Raw genomic sequence first — 18,273 nt, 5'->3', positions numbered from 1 at the left:
GGGGAAGGGGGCACCCCATATACACACAAGTTGAGCAGTTGATCTTTTAGCCGTGTGCGGTGCCCCCCTCCACCATAATCCACCTCGGTCATATCATAGCGGTGCTTAGGCGAAGCCCTGCGTCGGTAGCATCATCATCACCGTCATCATGTCGTCGTGCTGACAGAACTCTCCCTCGAAGCTCTGCTGGATCGGAGTTCATGGGACGTCACCGAGCTGAACGTGTGCTGAACTCGGAGGTGCCGTGCGTTCGGTACTTGGATCGGTCGGATCGTGAAGACGTACGACTACATCAACCACGTTCTCATAACGCTTCCGATTACGGTCTATGAGGGTACGTGGACGCCACTCTCCCCTCTCGTTGCTATGCATCACCATGATCTTGCGTGTGCGTAGGAATTTTTTTGAAATTACTACGTTCCCCAACAGCATCAACATTAGTTCTCTGAGAATCCTGCTCAATTCTCTTAGGGTGGCCCTCAGGATACAAAGGTTCTTATGACCCACAAGTATAGGGGATCTATCGTAGTCCTTTCTATAAGTAAGAGTGTCGAACCCAACGAGGAGCAGAAGGAAATGATAAGCGGTTTTCAGCAAGGTATTCTCTGCAAGCACTGAAATTATAGGTAATAGATAGTTTTGTGATAGGATAAATTGTAACGAGCAACAAGTAACAAAAGTAAATAAAGTGCAGCAAGATGGCCCAATCCTTTTTGTAGCAAGGACAAGCCTGGACAAACTCTTATATAGAGAAAAGCGCTCCCGAGGACACATGGGAATTATCGTCAAGCTAGTTTTCATCACGTTCATATGATTCGCGTTCGGTACTTTGATAATTTGCTATGTGGGTGGACCGGTGCTTGGGTGCTGTCCTTACTTGGACAAGCATCCCACTTATGATTAACCCCTATTGCAAGCATCCGCAACTACAAAAGAAGTATTAAGGTAAACCTAACCATAGCATGAAACATATGGATCCAAATCAGCCCCTTACGAAGCAACGCATAAACTAGGGTTTAAGCTTCTGTCACTCTAGCAACCCATCATCTACTTATTACTTCCCAATGCCTTCCTCTAGGCCCAAATAATGGTGAAGTGTCATGTAGTCGACGTTCACATAACACCACTAGAGGGGAGACAACATACATCTCATCAAAATATCGAACGAATACCAAATTCACATGACTACTAATAGCAAGACTTCTCCCATGTCCTCAGGAACAAACGTAACTACTCACAAAGCATATTCATGTTCATAATCAGAGGGGTATTAATATGCATATAGGATCTGAACATATGATCTTCCACCAAATAAACCAACTAGCATCAACTACAAGGAGTAATCAACACTACTAGCAACCTACAGGTACCAATCCCAGACTTAGAGACAAGAATTGGATACAAGAGATGAGCTAGGGTTTGAGATGAGATGGTGCTGGTGAAGATGTTGATGGAGATTGGCCCCCTCCCGATGAGAGGAGCGTTGGTGATGACGATGGCGATGATTTCCCCCTCCCGGAGGGAAGTGTCCCCGGCAGAACAGCTCCACCAGAGCCCTAGATTGGTTCCGCCTCGTGGCGGCGGAGTCTCGTCCCGAAAGCTTGCTTATTATTTTTCTTCGCACGAAAGACTTCATATAGCAGAAGATGGACACCGGAGGGCCACCAGGGGGCCCACGAGGCAGGAGGGTGCGCCCAGGGGGGTAGGGCGCGCCCCCACCCTCGTGGCCAGGGTGTGGGCCCCCTCTGGTATTTCTTCCGCTCTATATTTTTTATTATTTCCAAAATAACTTTCGTGAAGTTTCAGGACTTTTGGAGTTGTGCAGAATAGGTCTCTAATATTTGCTCCTTTTCCAGCCCAGAATTCCAGCTGCCGGCATTCTCCCTCCTTATGTAAACCTTGTAGAATAAGAGAGAATAGGCATAAGTATTGTAGCATAATGTGTAATAACAGCCCATAATGCAATAAATATCGATATAAAAGCATGATGCAAAATGGACGTATCAGGTTCCTGAGTCATTTTACCCCCTCTAGTCATAACTCTAACAACATTATCATTTTTCTTATTATTTAATTCATTGAGCAAATCATTTTAAGCTTTAAGCACTTGTTCTACTTGAGTGGTAACCATAGAAGCATGTTTACTAATGAGTTTAAGTTCACCCTTAACTCTAGACATATAATCACTCAAGTGTTCAATCATATAAGCATTACGTTTCAATTGCCTACCAACATAAGCATTGAAGTTTTCTTGTTTAACAATAAAATTATCAAACTCATCTAAGCATTGGCTAGCAGACTTATAATGGGGAATATCACCTTCATCAAATCTATAGAGAGAATTTACCTTTACTACCTGTGTCGGGTTATCAAGACCATGTATTTCTTCAATAGGTGGTAAATTCTTAACATCTTCAGCTTTAATACCCTTTTCTTTCATAGATTTCTTTGCCTCTTGCATATCTTCAGGACTGAGAAATAGAATACCCCTTTTCTTCTGAGTTGGATTAGGAGTTGGTTCAGGAAGTGTCCAATTATTTTCATTAGTCAACATATTATTCAATAGCAATTCAGCTTGATCAACTGTTCTTTCCCTGAAAACACAACCAGCACAACTATCCAGGTGGTCTCTGGAAGCATCGGTTAGTCCATTATAAAAGATATCAAGTATTTCATTTTTCTTGAGAGGATGATCTGGCAAAGCATTAAGTAATTGGAGAAGCCTCCCCCAAGCTTGTGGGAGACTCTCTTCTTCAATTTGCACAAAATTATATATTTCCCTTAAAGCAGCTTGTTTCTTATGAGCGGGGAAATATTTAGCAGAGAAGTAATAAATCATATCCTGGGGACTACGCACACAACCAGGATCAAGAGAATTAAACCATGTTTTAGCATCACCCTTTAATGAGAACAGAAATAACTTAAGGATATAGTAGTAGCGAGTTTTCCCATCATTAGTGAATAGGGTGGCTATATCATTTAATTTAGTAAGATGTGCCACAACAGTTTCAGGTTCATAGCCATAAAAAGGATCAGATTCAACCAAAGTAATTATATCAGGGTCGACAGAGAAATCATAATCCTTATCAGTAACATAGATAGGTGAAGTAGCAAAGGAGGGTCATATTTCATTCTAGCATTCAAAGATTTTTCTTTCAGCTTAGCTAATAATTTCTTAAGATCATATCTATCATTGCAAGCAAGAAAGTCTCTAGCAGTTTCTTCATCCATAACATAACCCTCAGGCACGACAGGCAATTCATATCTAGGGGGAGAATCTTCATCATCACTTTCATCAATATTATCAGTTTCAATAATTTCATTCTCTCTAGCCCTAGCAAGTTGTTCATCAAGAAATTCACCTAATGGCACAGTAGTATCAAGCATAGAAGTAGTTTCATCATAAGCATCACGCATAGCAGAAGTGGCATCATCAATAACATGTGACATATCAGAATTAATAGCAGAAGCAGGTTTAGGTGTCGCAAGTTTACTCAAAACAGAAGGTGAATCAAGTGCAGAGCTAGATGGCAGTTCCTTACCTCCCCTCGTAGTTGAGGGAAAAATCTTAGTTCCTTCGTCTTTCAAGTTCCTCATAGTGACCAGCAGATATAAATCCCAAGTGACTCAAAGAATAGAGCTATGCTCCCCGGCAATGACGCTAGAAAATAGTCTTGATAACCCACAAGTATAGGGGGTCGCAACAGTTTTCGAGGGTAGAGTATTCAACCCAAATTTATTGATTCGACACAAGGGGAGCCAAAGAATATTCTCAAGTATTAGCAGTTGAGTTGTCAATTCAACCACACCTGGAAAACTTAATATCTGCAGCAAAGTATTTAGTAGCAAAGTAGTATGGAAGTAACGGTAACGGTGATAAAAGTAACAGTAGTAGTTTTGTAGTAATTGTAACAGTGGCAACAGAAAAGTAACTAAGCGGAGATGGAGAATTATGCCGGATGCGATTCCTCATACAATAGTTATAACATAGGGTGACACAGAACTAGCTCCAGTTCATCAATGTACTGTAGGCATGTATTCCGAATATAGTCATACGTGCTTATGGAAAAGAAATTGCATGACATCTTTTGTCCTACCCTCCCGTGGCAGCGGGGTCCTATTGGAAACTAAGGGATATTAATGCCTCCTTTTAATAGAGTACCGGACCAAAGCATTAACACTTAGTGAATACATGAACTCCTCAAACTATGGTCATCACCGGTAAGTATCCCGATTATTGTCACTTCGGGGTTAACGGATCATAACACATAATAGGTGACTATAGACTTGCAAGATAGGATCAAGAACTCACATATATTCATAAAAACATAATAGGTTCAGATCTGAAATCATGGCACTCGGGCCCTAGTGACAAGCATTAAGCATAGCAAAGTCATAGCAACATCAATCTTAGAACATAATGGATACTATTGATCAAACCCTAACAAAACTAACTCGATTACATGGTAAATCTCATCCAACCCATCACCGTCCAGCAAGCCTACGATGGAATTACTCATGCACGACGGTGAGCATCATGAAATTGGTGATGGAGGAAGGTTGATGATGACGACGGCGACGGATTCCCCTCTCCGGAGCCCCGAACGGACTCTAGATCAGCCCTCCCGAGAGAGTTTGGGGCTTGGTGGCGGCTCCGTATCGTAAAACGCGATGAATCCTTCTCTATGATTTTTTTCTCCCCGAACGTGAATATATGGAGTTGGAGTTGAGGTCGGTGGAGCACCAGGGGGCCCACGAGGCAGGGGGCACACCCAGGGGGTAGGTGCGCCCCCCACCCTCGTGGACAGGATGTGGGCCCCCTGGCCTTGATTCTTTCGCCAGTATTTTTTATTAATTCCAAAAATATTCTCCGTGAAGTTCCAGGTCATTCCAAGAACTTTTATTTATGCACAAAAATAACACCATGGCAATTCTGCTGAAAACTGCGTCAGTCCGGGTTAGTTCCATTCAAATCATGCAAGTTAGAGTCCAAAACAAGGGCAAAAGTGTTTGGAAAAGTAGATATGATACGATGGAGACGTATCAGAGCCTCACTTGGATCACCATTTTGAGCCTCACTTGAATCATCATTTGGAGGATATTTTGGATCATCGTCAAAATCATGCGGCTATTGACCATCATCATTTGGAACCTCGTCAAAATCCTCATCTGATGCAACTGGTTGTTGACCATCATTTTCATCATCTGTTGAGGTAACCGGCTGCTGACCAACATTTTCATCGAAGCCTTCATCGAAACTCTCTCCGAACGCTGGACCTACTGTCTTATCACAATACTTACCGAAATGACCAGACCCACCACACCTTGTGCACTTACGCTTCCTTGCTCCAAGTCCAGCTCCTTCGCTGCGAGGTCTGATTCGACTCTTCCTTGGTCTACCTGCTGCTCTCTTCAGAACTAGAGCGCAAAGCTTGAATCCAGGGTCCACCATGTCCCATTTTTGTTTTCCCTCCATAGCAGGCAAGGCATAAGCATATGTGGCTTTGAACCTTGCAACAGAGTAGTAATCATGCACATACTGCTGTATGTTCCCTGCTGGACCTAGGAGAGAAGTGATGAAAAACAAGGCATGAATGCATGGCAACCCAGTTATCTGCCATTGCCTACAACTTCAAGTTCTAGCGTCTAAATCCACTGGATATCTTCATTCCCTCTTCTCTTTATCCAAATATGATATCTCTGCTGTGGTACCCGAGCAAAGAGTCATGTTCATTTCCAAGCCTGTTGTTTTCTGCTTCAGTTCATTCAACACGGCAGGGATGATAATGTGGCCCATGAATTTTGCCTCGGCTATTCCTGCACGATAATGAAATTTCTGCATGTATTCTATCCTTATCCTGTCAAGCAAATCCACCACATAATGACCCTTTAGTTTCCGGGTCGGTGAGTTGAAAGACTCTGCTAGATTATTGTGAACATAGTCAACTTTGCTCAGTTCACTGAATTGGCTTCTGGCCCATAACTTGGAGTGGTGTGTTTCCAAGTATTCTTTCACTTTGGGATTCATGTATAACTGCCTCAAGTGGTAGTTGTGCTTCTTCACATTGCAAGTCAAAGATGCTGGCCATAAATTATCGGTATACACCTTTCCTTTGAATTTCTTCATGAAATTTGCAGCAAGGTGACGCATGCATTCCCTATGCTCTACTCCAGGGAACACATTATCCACGGCCACTTCTAAACCTTTGCATGCATCTGTATGAATGACCAACCCATTGGGATGTGCAATAGCCCGACGCAGATTATGCAAAAACCAAGTCCAACTCTCCTCAGGCTCTGTCTCTAGCACACTGTAGGCAACTGGAAATACAAAACTGTGTGCATCAACTGCACAAGCTGCTACTAACTGTCCTTTAAACCTCCCTATGAGAAAAGTGGCATAAATAGCCAAATAAGGCCTGCAGCCTGCCAAAAAAACCCGGCGACGAGCCTCAAAGCAGACAAAACCCCTCCTAAAGCATTCCTTAGTCTTTGTCACTCCCCTGAATGTGTACTCCATGGTGTGGTTGTCAATATCTACAATACTACCTAGGCTGGTCCTCTCCACTTCACCTTTGAATGAATACAACAATTGAAAACTTTCCTGCCAGTTACCATAAATAGAATCCATAGCATGTTGTTTACTATTGAACAACCTCATGTATGGTAAATCTATCTTGAACTTATCTTTGATGTTCTTCTGCAATTCCTTTGGACCCACTTGCTGGTTTTCTTTCACCCACTTCTTTACTTCTTCTGCCACCCATCTTGACTTGGCTCTACTGATTGTATCCTTCCTAAGGGTTGATTCCTGGCATGTGTGCTTAAAAGGGTTCACTTTGACCTGAACATTAGTGCTATTTCGCATTTTAGATGCGAGTAGCCTCCATGCACAACCCTCAGTCGGACAGTGCACTCTGTAACGTACTTGATCGCTCTTGTCAACTTTGAAAGTACGTTCTACCTTGATGCAGTATGTCACAAGTGCATTTCTACACTCAGTCATGGATGCAAAAACGGTACCTTCTTCCATATGAGGGTCCAAAGGGTCCCATTCAACAGTTGCAAGGTCTTCGTCCTCACCCACCACGTCATCATCCACACGGACTGCATTGTGAGCCTCATCTTGGTTTTCAGCCCGAGGTGCCCGTCGTAAATTCTGAATAACATCAGAATATAGCTTCTCTTCATCAACCCCAAAATTGTAGTCATCAGGTTCCACTTCAAGGGGGGCCCTACTGCCGTTGCCCACACTTGTCGAGCCACCACGTCGTCGTGCACTAACTGAACTGTTCTGGCTAGAGATGCCATTACGACGACTTGGTTCTCCCCGAGATGTTGCACCCGCCATCCTAGGTCCAAATGCCTGCTCAAGCACATCAATTTGCAGCCTCACATGAAAATTATCTTTCTCTTTATGCCTAGCAAACATGGTAGCCAGCTCTTCATCATTACTAACTGTCGCCTATTTCTTTTCCCCATCATAGTATTTGTATACCACTTCATCAAGCAAACCCCAAGGATATTGGCTACAAATTACCTCCCCAAATTGTCTGAAACTCCAATTACTAGCCATTGGCAACCGATAATCAAAACCTCCTTGGTATTTCTTCTTAGCATTTGCATCGAACATGTACCGGTCCCTTCTAATGTGCACCAAGAAAACAAACCGCAACTTCATCCTAACCGACGAAAAACAGAGACACAATCAGCACACTAATCGGGCAAACCTACTCGAATCGACTGTTCAAATGCACAATTAAGCTCAATCTGAACAGGAGGCGTGACTTACCCCTCGGGAACCCAGTCGTGGACGCGGCGGATCTCCGGGCCGATGCCTGCCTCGCCAAATACTCCGGGGTCGCCGCTGCTCGCCATTTCGCCCTGGGGTTCTTCCTCCTAGTTCAAACAGCTCCACCAGCCCCCACCTTTGAGCGCTCCGGCCGGGCGCATGGAAGGAGGCCGCGCCGCTGGTCGAGCAGGTGGCAGGCGCCCCACCCGTGGCGTCGCAGGAAGGTGGCGGGCGGAGCAGGTAGCGATGGAGGGTCGGCGCAGGACGGTAGCGGCGGAGCAGGCCGTGCAGCTGGTGGCGGGGCAGGTCTGCGGCGCAGGTGGCGGCGGCGGCGCAGGACGGCCGGCCGGCGGATGGGCAGAGTGGGCGTCGATTTGGCCGGCTAGAACCCTACGAATGATTTGGGGATTTTGGTGCACGGGCCCACATGTCAGCTCCGGACCCACGTCCACGCGGTCCCACGTGTAAGCTTCAGACCCACAACCACTAACGCCGGCGGACGAAATGGACTCAAATCTGGCCGTTTGGCCTCGTCATAGTAGTTGTGCATGGACTAGGGGCAAAACTGAGCACAATTCGCATCTGAGGGCATAACTGAGCACATGGACACCACTGAGGGCAAAAGGATAATTAACCTTTTTTTTCTCAAGGAAACAATTGCACTACATTTAAAAAATTGTCATCGCCAAATAATCCTTTGTTTTCTCTATGGTGCAAATGAAATCCTGTGGGGTCTAAGTGGACATGCCACAATAATCTTGTATTTTTGTTTTATTCCTGTATTTTTTTTTCAATCCCACGAATCAAAGAAGCCCTAAATGACAAGGCACTGCAAATAGATGCTCTGTGTCACATTTACACATGTAGAAGAGATGGTATCCCCACCCTGAGCAGGATAGAACTTTAAACAAAAAGATCACCATGACATTTTTGTTCAGATGGCCAAACATGGTCAGGAACAGCATATCTCTTTATCATAAACAGATTTATTTTGCAAGTTCACTATTGTGAATAATTTCTAACACACAATATGACTAAACAAAAGATGGTGATGGCCCTGAGCAGAATAGAACTTTAAACAAAAAGATCACCATGACATTTTTGTTCAGATGGCCAAACATGGTCAGGAACAGCATATCTCTTTATCATAAACAGATTTATTTTGCAAATTCACTATTGTGAATAATTTCTAACACACAATATGACTAAACAAAAGATGGTGATGGCGCACACACCCTCAGACTTTTCCCAACTCAAGCTGGAAAAAAAAAACTCAATCCACTCCTAACCATTCTTTTAAACTCCAATCCGCACAAGGGGTAGATCTATCTGATATAGGCGAACACACACTTTCACAATCAATACATCTATCAAACTAAAAGTGGATCCACCCTAAAAAAATGCTCCCTTGCAACTGATTCTGAATTTTGTTAACCAAAGAGATACAGACTTGGGTCTTCCCCTCTTCCTCTATTCCAAGGAAGATCCTCCACATTTTCGCAAAATAAATAAATAAAGGAAGATCCTCCACATTAATCTAGATAATTCCAATTCATTTTCTTCCCAAGGAAGGTATGAGCTTATCCATGCGGTGCATCAACAGCAACCACAAAAGACACATTATCAACACATGTGGCAAACTGATCAAACCATTGCAGATTTACAGTGCAGGAATGACAAGTTGCCAACCATAAGATGCACACAAACGATTACCAGTTTGCTATTATTTGCAGTAAATTCATGGTGCATATACCATCCGACCAGAAAATCATGTCCTTGCAAAGCATTTCAACTGGGCCATTGGTACATTAAACTTCACAGTTTACATATTAGAGGTGCCTTTTTAGGACGAAACAGCAGATGCCGAGGGTTCAGCCTCCCAGAACGACGTCTTCTTGCCTGTCTTCGAAACAGTCTGCAGAACAGCATCCGGCGTCACATTACCCTTCACAGTGACCTTCTGCTCCTTGATGTCTACATCGAAGGACTCAACACCTGAAGAAACCACAAAAGTTTTTAGATTCAACGCCAAAACCTGTTTGCAATGTAACAATTCCCTTTCCTTGGAAAGAATCAATGCTTGCACAAATGCATAAAGAGGACGCCTTGAAGAGCATTCAAACTCCCACAGGAAATCATGGTTCAATTCACACACAGCGATAATAAATCACACAAAAGTGGTGAGAAATTTCCAGGTTCCAAATGGGCCCTAAAATATAACAATATAGCTAAACGATGAGCCATTTCAACCAGAAAACTAACATAGTGACATAGATACATGTATTGGTGTATATATTAATCAATCGAGCTATGCACAATCAGATGCAGAAAGTATGAATTAACTGTCATCTCGGTTCATGATGAATACCATCACCAATCTTACTATATCCAAGCTGTTGCCATTAGACCAACAAAATATACCTGAGCCGTATGCCTGTAAGGAGGCTGTCTTTTAGCTTTTATTGTATTATATTCCTATCCAATGCTTTTGGAATCAAGTTTAATCCAAAGCATGTGTTCAAAAATAAAAAGGTTTGTCCAAAGCATTCAGGTGCACCTGGTCAAAGTGGGAAAAAAACAGTGCTTTGGGAAAGCCAGTGGATCCTAAATGGGAGCTTAACTACAAGATCCATTCAATCAAGCCATCTATCTCTCTGTCTCAAAAATAAGTGTTGTTGATTTAGTACAAAGTTGTACAGTACTAAAGCAACGACACTTATTTTGGGACGGAGGGAGTATTTGGCAACTGAAAAATTGGGAAAGCATCTCAAGTGCCCTCTATGAATTGTCTGTTGAAGGCATTAGAAAATGTAAATACAATTATGTATCAATTCCAGTTGCATGGGTTTAACTAAAACAAAACAGAAAGGAAGACTATATGAATAAAACGAGAGTTATAACAACCTTCCATTTTGCCAAGAACCCGCTTAACAGCTCCAACGCATCCCTCGCATGACATGCCAACCCTGAGTTCAACAGTCTGCATCACAGAGCAAATCTTAATTCCGACAATTTCCACATTGCTGAGAACAACTATGAATTATTGCTTATAGGTGAAAGTGCATCAATAGTGTGTCTTAGCCTATAGCATTTAATCACTATATATAACATACTTCCATCAAATTATGAAAATATATTAGAATCAGCATGCATGTTCCACCATGACATTGTTCAAGGAAACTACAGGTACACTGAACCTTTAGTAAGTACCAAACGGCTTGCTTCAAATGATGGGAGATTAAAATCCTTTACTTATCCTCAAAATTCAACAAAGATTAGTGACCCTTTAATAGCTAGTTAGTTCAATTTTTCATAGTGGTACAACTAGGTCTGCAAGAAAAGCTCGAGGCTCGTGAGCCGCTCGAGATCGACTCGTATTTTGACTCGACTCGAGATCGACTCGAAAAGAAATGAGCTGAGTATGAACATTTTATGTAGCTCGATAGTAAAATGAGTTAATCTTGAGCCAACACTGGCTCGCTCGATTTTAGCTCGATAGCTCGATGTCATATAACTATATTAAATAATCTTGATGTATATTTAAAGAAAATAGGATAATTTATTGACATATATGTTGTGTACAATTTTTCACAATTTTACATACAGGAAACATGGAGCCCTAATTAAACAGGAGAAATTTAGCCTCAATTTGGTGCGTGATTAGTCATGTGTCAAATATCCATTTATTCTCAGCCAAAGTTTAAGAGTAGACGCACCTCCATTTTTCTATCTTTCTAGTTCATTGATCCCTACTTATCAAGTGCTAGCCTTTAGTTGAGAGAGAATAAGTCAAATTCTATAGTGGTTTTCTATGTTGTGTTGTTGGCTATAATGTTTAAAAAACTGCCTTAGATTACTCATAAAATCATCTTTTTATTTAGCTTGAAACTAGCTCGAGATCGGCTCGAGATCGATACAAGCTGAGCACGAGCCACTTTCTATGGCTCGACCTTGAACTTTACTCAGTTTGAGCTCGCTTGAATTTTAGTACAATCTGAGCTGAGCCTAGTCCAACTCGCTCGAACTCGACTCGTTTGCAGCCCTAGGTACAACCAACAAACAGTTTGGCTGACCAAACTGCAAATATTTTTATTTTGACTGTATATGATTAATTGACCAGTCAAAATGTTCTACTTTGCACAATTGGGCAGGAGCTCTAGCAATCCCGCTACGGGCTACAGGCCCTGGCAATCGAGCAGGACCAGGTTCCCCCGAATCAAGATCGTCGGTAGCAATATCAAGCGAAACCGCAAACAGCACAATCGCCAGTCACCCGCACGAACAGATCTGCTGGGCCACCAGACAGATCCCTTATATGAGATGCTTGTTCTTCAGAAAAGTTTGTAGGAAGAAACAGATCAAACTGTTTGGGATTCCAAACTGTTTGATGGGCGCCTAGCCTAGCCAGCCTAGCAGATCTCAAGACGGAAATCGACGAGGTGCCGGGGAGGTACCTGAGACATTGCGTGCGAGATCGGTTGATCCGCGTGACGGCGAGGGCGCGAGGGAGGGGGGAAAGGAAACGTTGGGGGTGAGGTCGGAGGGGTTGGACGACGACGACGGCTCGGGAAGGGACGGCCGGGAGAGGGGTCAATAAATACGCACAGAGGTCAGAGGCGATGGCGTGCAAGTGACTGCTTTGATTTTTGTGGCGAGGGTGGACGCGGTTTTCGTCTGGTTGACAGTTTTTTTTTTTTGAGCAAATTCTGGTTGACAGGTGGGGTTACGCCGTAGCTTGCACGCTGTTAGACCACGACTGGGCCGAGATTGGTTCCCGAATCGCCAGCCGTGACGAACGATGTAGAGAGAGATCCGTGGGGAGGTCTCGCTGGCAGTGGCGGCAGGCTTTTGTTTGAAGTGCCTGTTTACCACCGTCTGTAATTTTTAAAGGGATGTGATTCGGTATAGAGGTAATCTTCAAAGTTCGGTATATAAAAACATCTCTAGCGGATCCCTTATATCGTGAATCTTTATAGCGCGTTTATAGTTCGCGGAAAACGTGTTTTGCGAGCTGGGGTGGGCTGAGGATGAACAGACCCGGCATAGAGGAACTGTAAAAGAGAATATGCTGCCCGCATCAGTCCGCAAAACATGTTTTTTTTTCTTTGACACATATTACACAGAATTATGAATTCAATATAACATAAAATGTGAATATTATGAATTCAAATTACAATAATTATTCAAATCAGCGAATTAAACTAATAATTTGATACAATAATTGTCCCGAATACAACAATATATCAATCACACATGAATTAAATGAAATGAATGTAAAATTGACCGGTGCCTTTGCCAATTGCTCAATGCCTTTGGCCATGCCTTTGCCAATGGTGCTCAATGAGGTCCTCGTGAAGCTAATTGTGGGTGTTTGCATCTTCAATTTGCCAGTCTGAAGGAATGCTTGTATGCGGTTAGGGTCTTTAGCTGGCTTCACACGGCTACCGACATTATCATAGAAGAACTCCAAGTTCATGTCCCTCTCATCTTCGATGGTCATGCTGTGAAGATCACATAACATGTCATGATGTTGTTCAGTGTTTTCTTGTCCCAAAAAACGAGCAGGACCACGAACAATTAATGACAAATCTAGTTTGCAAAACCCCAAAGGCTCTTTCAATATCTTTTTGGGCAGCCTCTTATACCTTTGCAAATTCAATATGCTTCCTAGTTTTGGGTTTTTTATGCTCTTGACAAATGTACACCAAGAAGGGTAAATACCATCTTCAAGATAGTATCCCTTTGTGTACTCATGGCCATTCACCGTGAAGTTGCAAGCAGGAGCATCACCATTAGCAAGTCTACCAAAAAAATGAGACTGTAGAAACACACTGATATCATTGAGAGTACCCGGCATCCCAAAAATACAATGCCAAATCCATGAATCCTCGAAGCTACGGCTTTTAGCACAATTGTTGCCTTACGAGACTTGCCACAAAACTGCCCGTGCCATGCCTTCAGGCAGTTTTTCAAAGTCCATTGCATGCAATCAACGCTTCCTAGCATGTCGGGCTAACCTCACTTCTCATTTGCTGCCATCAACTTTTTAGTGTCTTCTTCGTTGGGTGCACGAAGATAGACAGGACCAAAAACGCGAATGATCACTTTGCCGAACCTATGCACCGACTCAATTGATTGGCGAAGATACTCGTCGGTATAGTCAGCCGGAATGCCATATGAAATCACTCGCATAGTTGCCGAGATTTTTTGATATGCGCCAAAACCCAACAAGCCTGCGGCGTTTCTCCTTTGAGTAAAAAACTGACAATTGGCCTCACAAGCTTGCACTATTTTTACAAAGAGGGATCGACACATTCGATACCTTCTCCAGAAGGGCTGCGGCGGATACGTAGGATTGTCCGAGAAGTAGTCTTGCATCAACAACATGTTCCCGAGATGGCGGTTGCGAGGGATGCAAAGACGGCCGACGATCGATCCTCGCCTTCTCTTGCGGTTTTGATCGTCGACCTCCTTCCCGGCTAGGACCGCCACCACCATCTAATGTCGATGGCGCTCGAGCATCAACTCAACGTCCGAGTCGTCGGACGAGGACGAATCCTCGAGCAAAAGTTGCTCGCAGGGGCTCAAATCCATCTACAAAACCCGCATTTGAGCTTGTACACTTGTGGTCGAGCTACAAGGGGCAGAAAAGGGGCTTACCGGTTGCGGTCGGTTCGGGGCGGCAGCGATCGATCCGAGGTGGCAGCGACCCGGGGGCAGCTTGGCTCGGCGGATCCGGGGCGCCAGCGAGTGGACCCGGGTGCAGTGCGGCCCGACGGCGCGATTCCATTGACGAAAGTGACCGGAAACGTAGGCGGCGGGGCGGGTGGCTACGGAAGGGATGTTATATGGTATCTTGTTGACCCGCAAATTCACTCCTGCATGAACAAGGGATAGTCCGCAGACACGGATACGGAAGTCGGCTATCTAAAGCTATGTTGTATATGTCCGCAGTAAAGGGCAATTTGATATACTCAAATAAATAGCGTGCGCTGGATCGCACCAGCACCTGATCACATGCCCGATCACAACCAAAAAGAGGCAAGTACATAGTTTTTACATGCCTGATCACAAAAAATATATTAGTCCAACAGTCCGTGCATAGATTTACTACCACGGGAAATCCGAGCATCCACGCTAAGGTGCCACCGCCGTCGTGTAGGCAGCCTTCGGCTCCTTGTCCGCTGCCTCCAACTAATTTTCTGCAGCTGCAACATCTTGTAGCAGACGACTTGTTGGTCATTCTTGCGTCGTCATCCAAAGACTCCAAATTCAAGGACAACATTTTAGCGTCCTCCGCATCGGCTGCAATCTTCACCTTCTTTTCTCCGAGCATCATCCACTTCTTTTCGAGCATGACCCTCTTCTTTTCGAGCATGACCTTCTCTTTGAGCTTGAGCTTCTTCTCGGTCCTCCATCAACATTTTGACCCTCTCTGTTTTTTCTCCTCCTTGATGTCGGAGCGCTTGACGTATGACTCCTTGGACAAGATGTCCTCAAACATGTCCGTCGTCTTGCCCGCTGCACCTTCTCGCTTCACCCTCTCCACCTCCCACTTCTTTCCCTGAAACCCTCTTATAACCTTCTTGGGCGGTTCTTTTCTTGGGTCGGTTGGGTCACCGGTTTCTTCCTCGATGGCTTGGGTGGCGGTCTTGGCTATGTATAGGTTCCACTTCAGTTGCCAATCCAATTTCAACCAACAATGCATGAGGGTGAAGTTTTTCTTCTCCAACTTATTGAACGCCGCACACGCACGAGACTGCTATAAAATAAAACATCATCAACAATGCATATCCGGCTGCACAATGATGTCTACTACACAACTTATTCTTGTAGACTCGTGTTGGGCCTCCAAGCGCAGAGTTTTGTAGGACAGTACCAATTTTCCCTCAAGTGGATGACCTAAGGTTTATCAATCTGTGGGAGGTGTAGGATGAAGATGGTCTCTCTCAAACAACCCTGCAACAAAATAACAAAGAGTCTTTTGTGTCCCCAACACACCAAATACAATGGTAAATTGTATAGGTGCACTAGTTCGACGAAGAGATGGTGATACAAGTGTAGTAATGATAGTAGATATTGATTTTTGTAATAGGAACAATAAAAACAGCAAGGTAGCAAGTAACAAAAGTGAGCACAAACGGTATTGGAATGCTTAGAAGCAAGGCCTAGGGTTCATACTTTCGCTAGTGCAATCTCTCAAGAATGCTAATATAATTGGATCATATAACCATCCTCAACGTGCAATGAAGAATCACTCCAAAGTTCTTATCTGTCGGATTACGGGTTCCGGCAAAACCCTTGAGGTTCAAACTCTGGGGTGCGCATGAAGATCTCTCTCCCCCTAGCTCGCACTCTCACCGCAATCTCAAAGATCAGCACGTCGAACCCGAAGAACAAGGGACACAAGAGTTTATACTGGTTCGGCCCACCGTTGTGGTGTAATACCCTACTCTAGTGTGGTGTGGTGGATTGCCTTGCAGGCTGAGGATGAACAAGTACAAGGGATGAACAGCCTCCTGAGGAGAGGTGTTCTTGAGCTCAATGAGCTTGTGTGTGTGAGGGTGATCTGAATAATCCGTCCCCTTGCTAGGGTGGTGGCTAGTCCTATTTATAGAGGCCCTGGTCCTCTTCCCAAATATTAGGCGGGAAGGGATCCCACAACGACCAATTTGAAGAGGGGCAACTAGTACAAGCTATCTTGACAAAAGGTGGTCTTCGCCCGCCAAAGGCTATGCTGGTGATGCCGTCGTGGGCTCCGCGATGACCTCCGTCCTGCCGTCCTGCTGGTCTTGGTCTCTGTGCACCGATATGGAAACCTTTGCCTAAGGCCTCGGGACTCCTCGCCTCCGCTTGCTCCTTTAGCACCAAAGAGGAAACGGGTACTCTGCGCCCGCTGGCGCCCGCCTGACCTTGGTCGTCACGGCTCACGTCACGGGAACCTCGCGAGGTGCCCCGTGCCTTGATCTCTCCGCTCCTCGCGAGCTAGCCTAGGGAGGCTGCCCCTGAGAAGGTCTTGTGTCGTCCACCTCGCGAGGCTTGGTCCCTCGCGAGGGTCTTGAGTGTTTGCTGGTGAAGATGGGCCGTACCAGGCCGCTGGCGGAGCCACGCCGTGGGCCGTAGGCAGGCAAGTCTGGGGACCCCCGTTTCCAGAACGCCGACAGTAGCCCCCGGGCCCAAGGCACGCTCGGACTTGGCTTCGAGACGAAGCCAAGGGGCAAGTGTGGAGCGTCGCGGGCCCTAACCGCCTGCGGCCTTAATTGACGACGCGTGGCGACTGACGGGACGTGGGCGTCTCCGCTTCCCCACGCTGCCTTGATAACTGCCCTCGATTTGACGAGACCCTGCTGCATGCAGAAGAAAAACCATCATTGTGTGTGATCGTGGGGGTCGCCGGTTGACCTCCTCCTGCTATAAATGGGGAGGGGGCGGAGCCCCCATCGCCCATCTCTTCCCATTCCGCTTGCTTCTTCTTCCTTGCTTCATCGTCTAGCTGCGACACCAATGGCGCTGATACGGAGGTCCTTGGCCACGGACAAAGGAAAAGCCCCCCGCGATGAGGCGGGGCTACTCCATGCCGAAGAAGAGGTTGGCCCGCTGCCGCAACGTCGTCGTGAGGCCGGAGGTGATGAGGCCTTGGCATGAGCGGCCTCCCCCGGGTATCCGCTGCCTTTGTACGCCCAGGCAGAGGGCTCTGGAGGAGGAGGCGGCAATCAACACCGACCGTGTTGCCGCCATGGTGGACGCGCCGCAGTGGCGCGCGCCGCCGCCCCAGGAACCCACGCCGAGGGCTCCTCGCGCGAACTGGTGGTGTGGGCGGCAATGGCCCCGCGCTCCTGGATTCGCTTCCCGCAGTTCTTCTCCCCCGAGATGCCGCCGAGGGGTCCCCTCGAGCTGTGGCTACGGCATGCTGAGTGCGATGCCCCGGCGACGGGGGCGGAGGTTGAGGTCGTCTCCCCGGGCAAGATCTTCATGACCCGCGGATGGGGTGAGGTCGCCCGGGTTTGCCATGCGGAGGGCGACGTCGCCATCCACTTCGAGTATGATGCTCCACGATCTTCTTCAAGATCTTCGACAGGGAAGGCCGCTGCTTGGAGTGCTGCCCTGGAGGGGATCGTTGGGACGGCACAGCGGCCGGAGTCGGGCCTGCCGCTGGCCCCGCCAGCGGCTCCTCCAGCAGCAGCGGTGGAGCTTGGGAGTCTAGCGACTCTCCTGAGCTCTACGAGACTCCGGAGACGAGCGATGACAGCTACATGCCCCCGAGCTCTCGCCGTGCCCGGAGCGCAGCAGCAGCATCTGCCCGTCGCCGCCACTGATCTGGATGGGGTTGGCGTCAGCCTCCCGTGGCCCACTGTTGATGATGGCGTCGGCGGCGTCGATGCTCGTAGACAAGGCTCCTAGAAACCTTCTTCTTTTGTTCCCTGCGAGGAATCAAGACGAACCCCATGGGGGGCGTGTAAAAGATATGTAATGCATTTTGT

At 46.0% G+C, this 18,273-nt stretch overlaps 1 protein-coding gene across 1 annotated transcript; it reads right to left on the bottom strand.

The window, feature by feature from the left end:
• Positions 1-9,488: 9,488 nt before the first annotated feature.
• Positions 9,489-12,473, bottom strand: LOC109754825 (copper transport protein ATX1). The gene is made up of 3 exons (XM_020313719.4): positions 12,247-12,473; positions 10,697-10,772; positions 9,489-9,787 (listed from the first exon to the last, which is right to left on the bottom strand). The coding sequence occupies exons 1-3, from the start codon at positions 12,253-12,255 to the stop codon at positions 9,636-9,638; spliced, it is 237 nt and encodes a 78-aa protein (XP_020169308.1). The 5' UTR covers positions 12,256-12,473; the 3' UTR covers positions 9,489-9,635.
• Positions 12,474-18,273: the final 5,800 nt, after the last annotated feature.

This window comes from Aegilops tauschii, chromosome 7 (genome assembly GCF_002575655.3).
Source record: "Aegilops tauschii subsp. strangulata cultivar AL8/78 chromosome 7, Aet v6.0, whole genome shotgun sequence".
In the NCBI taxonomy this organism is placed as follows: Eukaryota; Viridiplantae; Streptophyta; class Magnoliopsida; order Poales; family Poaceae; genus Aegilops; species Aegilops tauschii.
The sequence above is the reverse complement of the archived record's forward strand: the minus strand, read 5'-3'. Positions and strand labels throughout refer to the sequence as shown.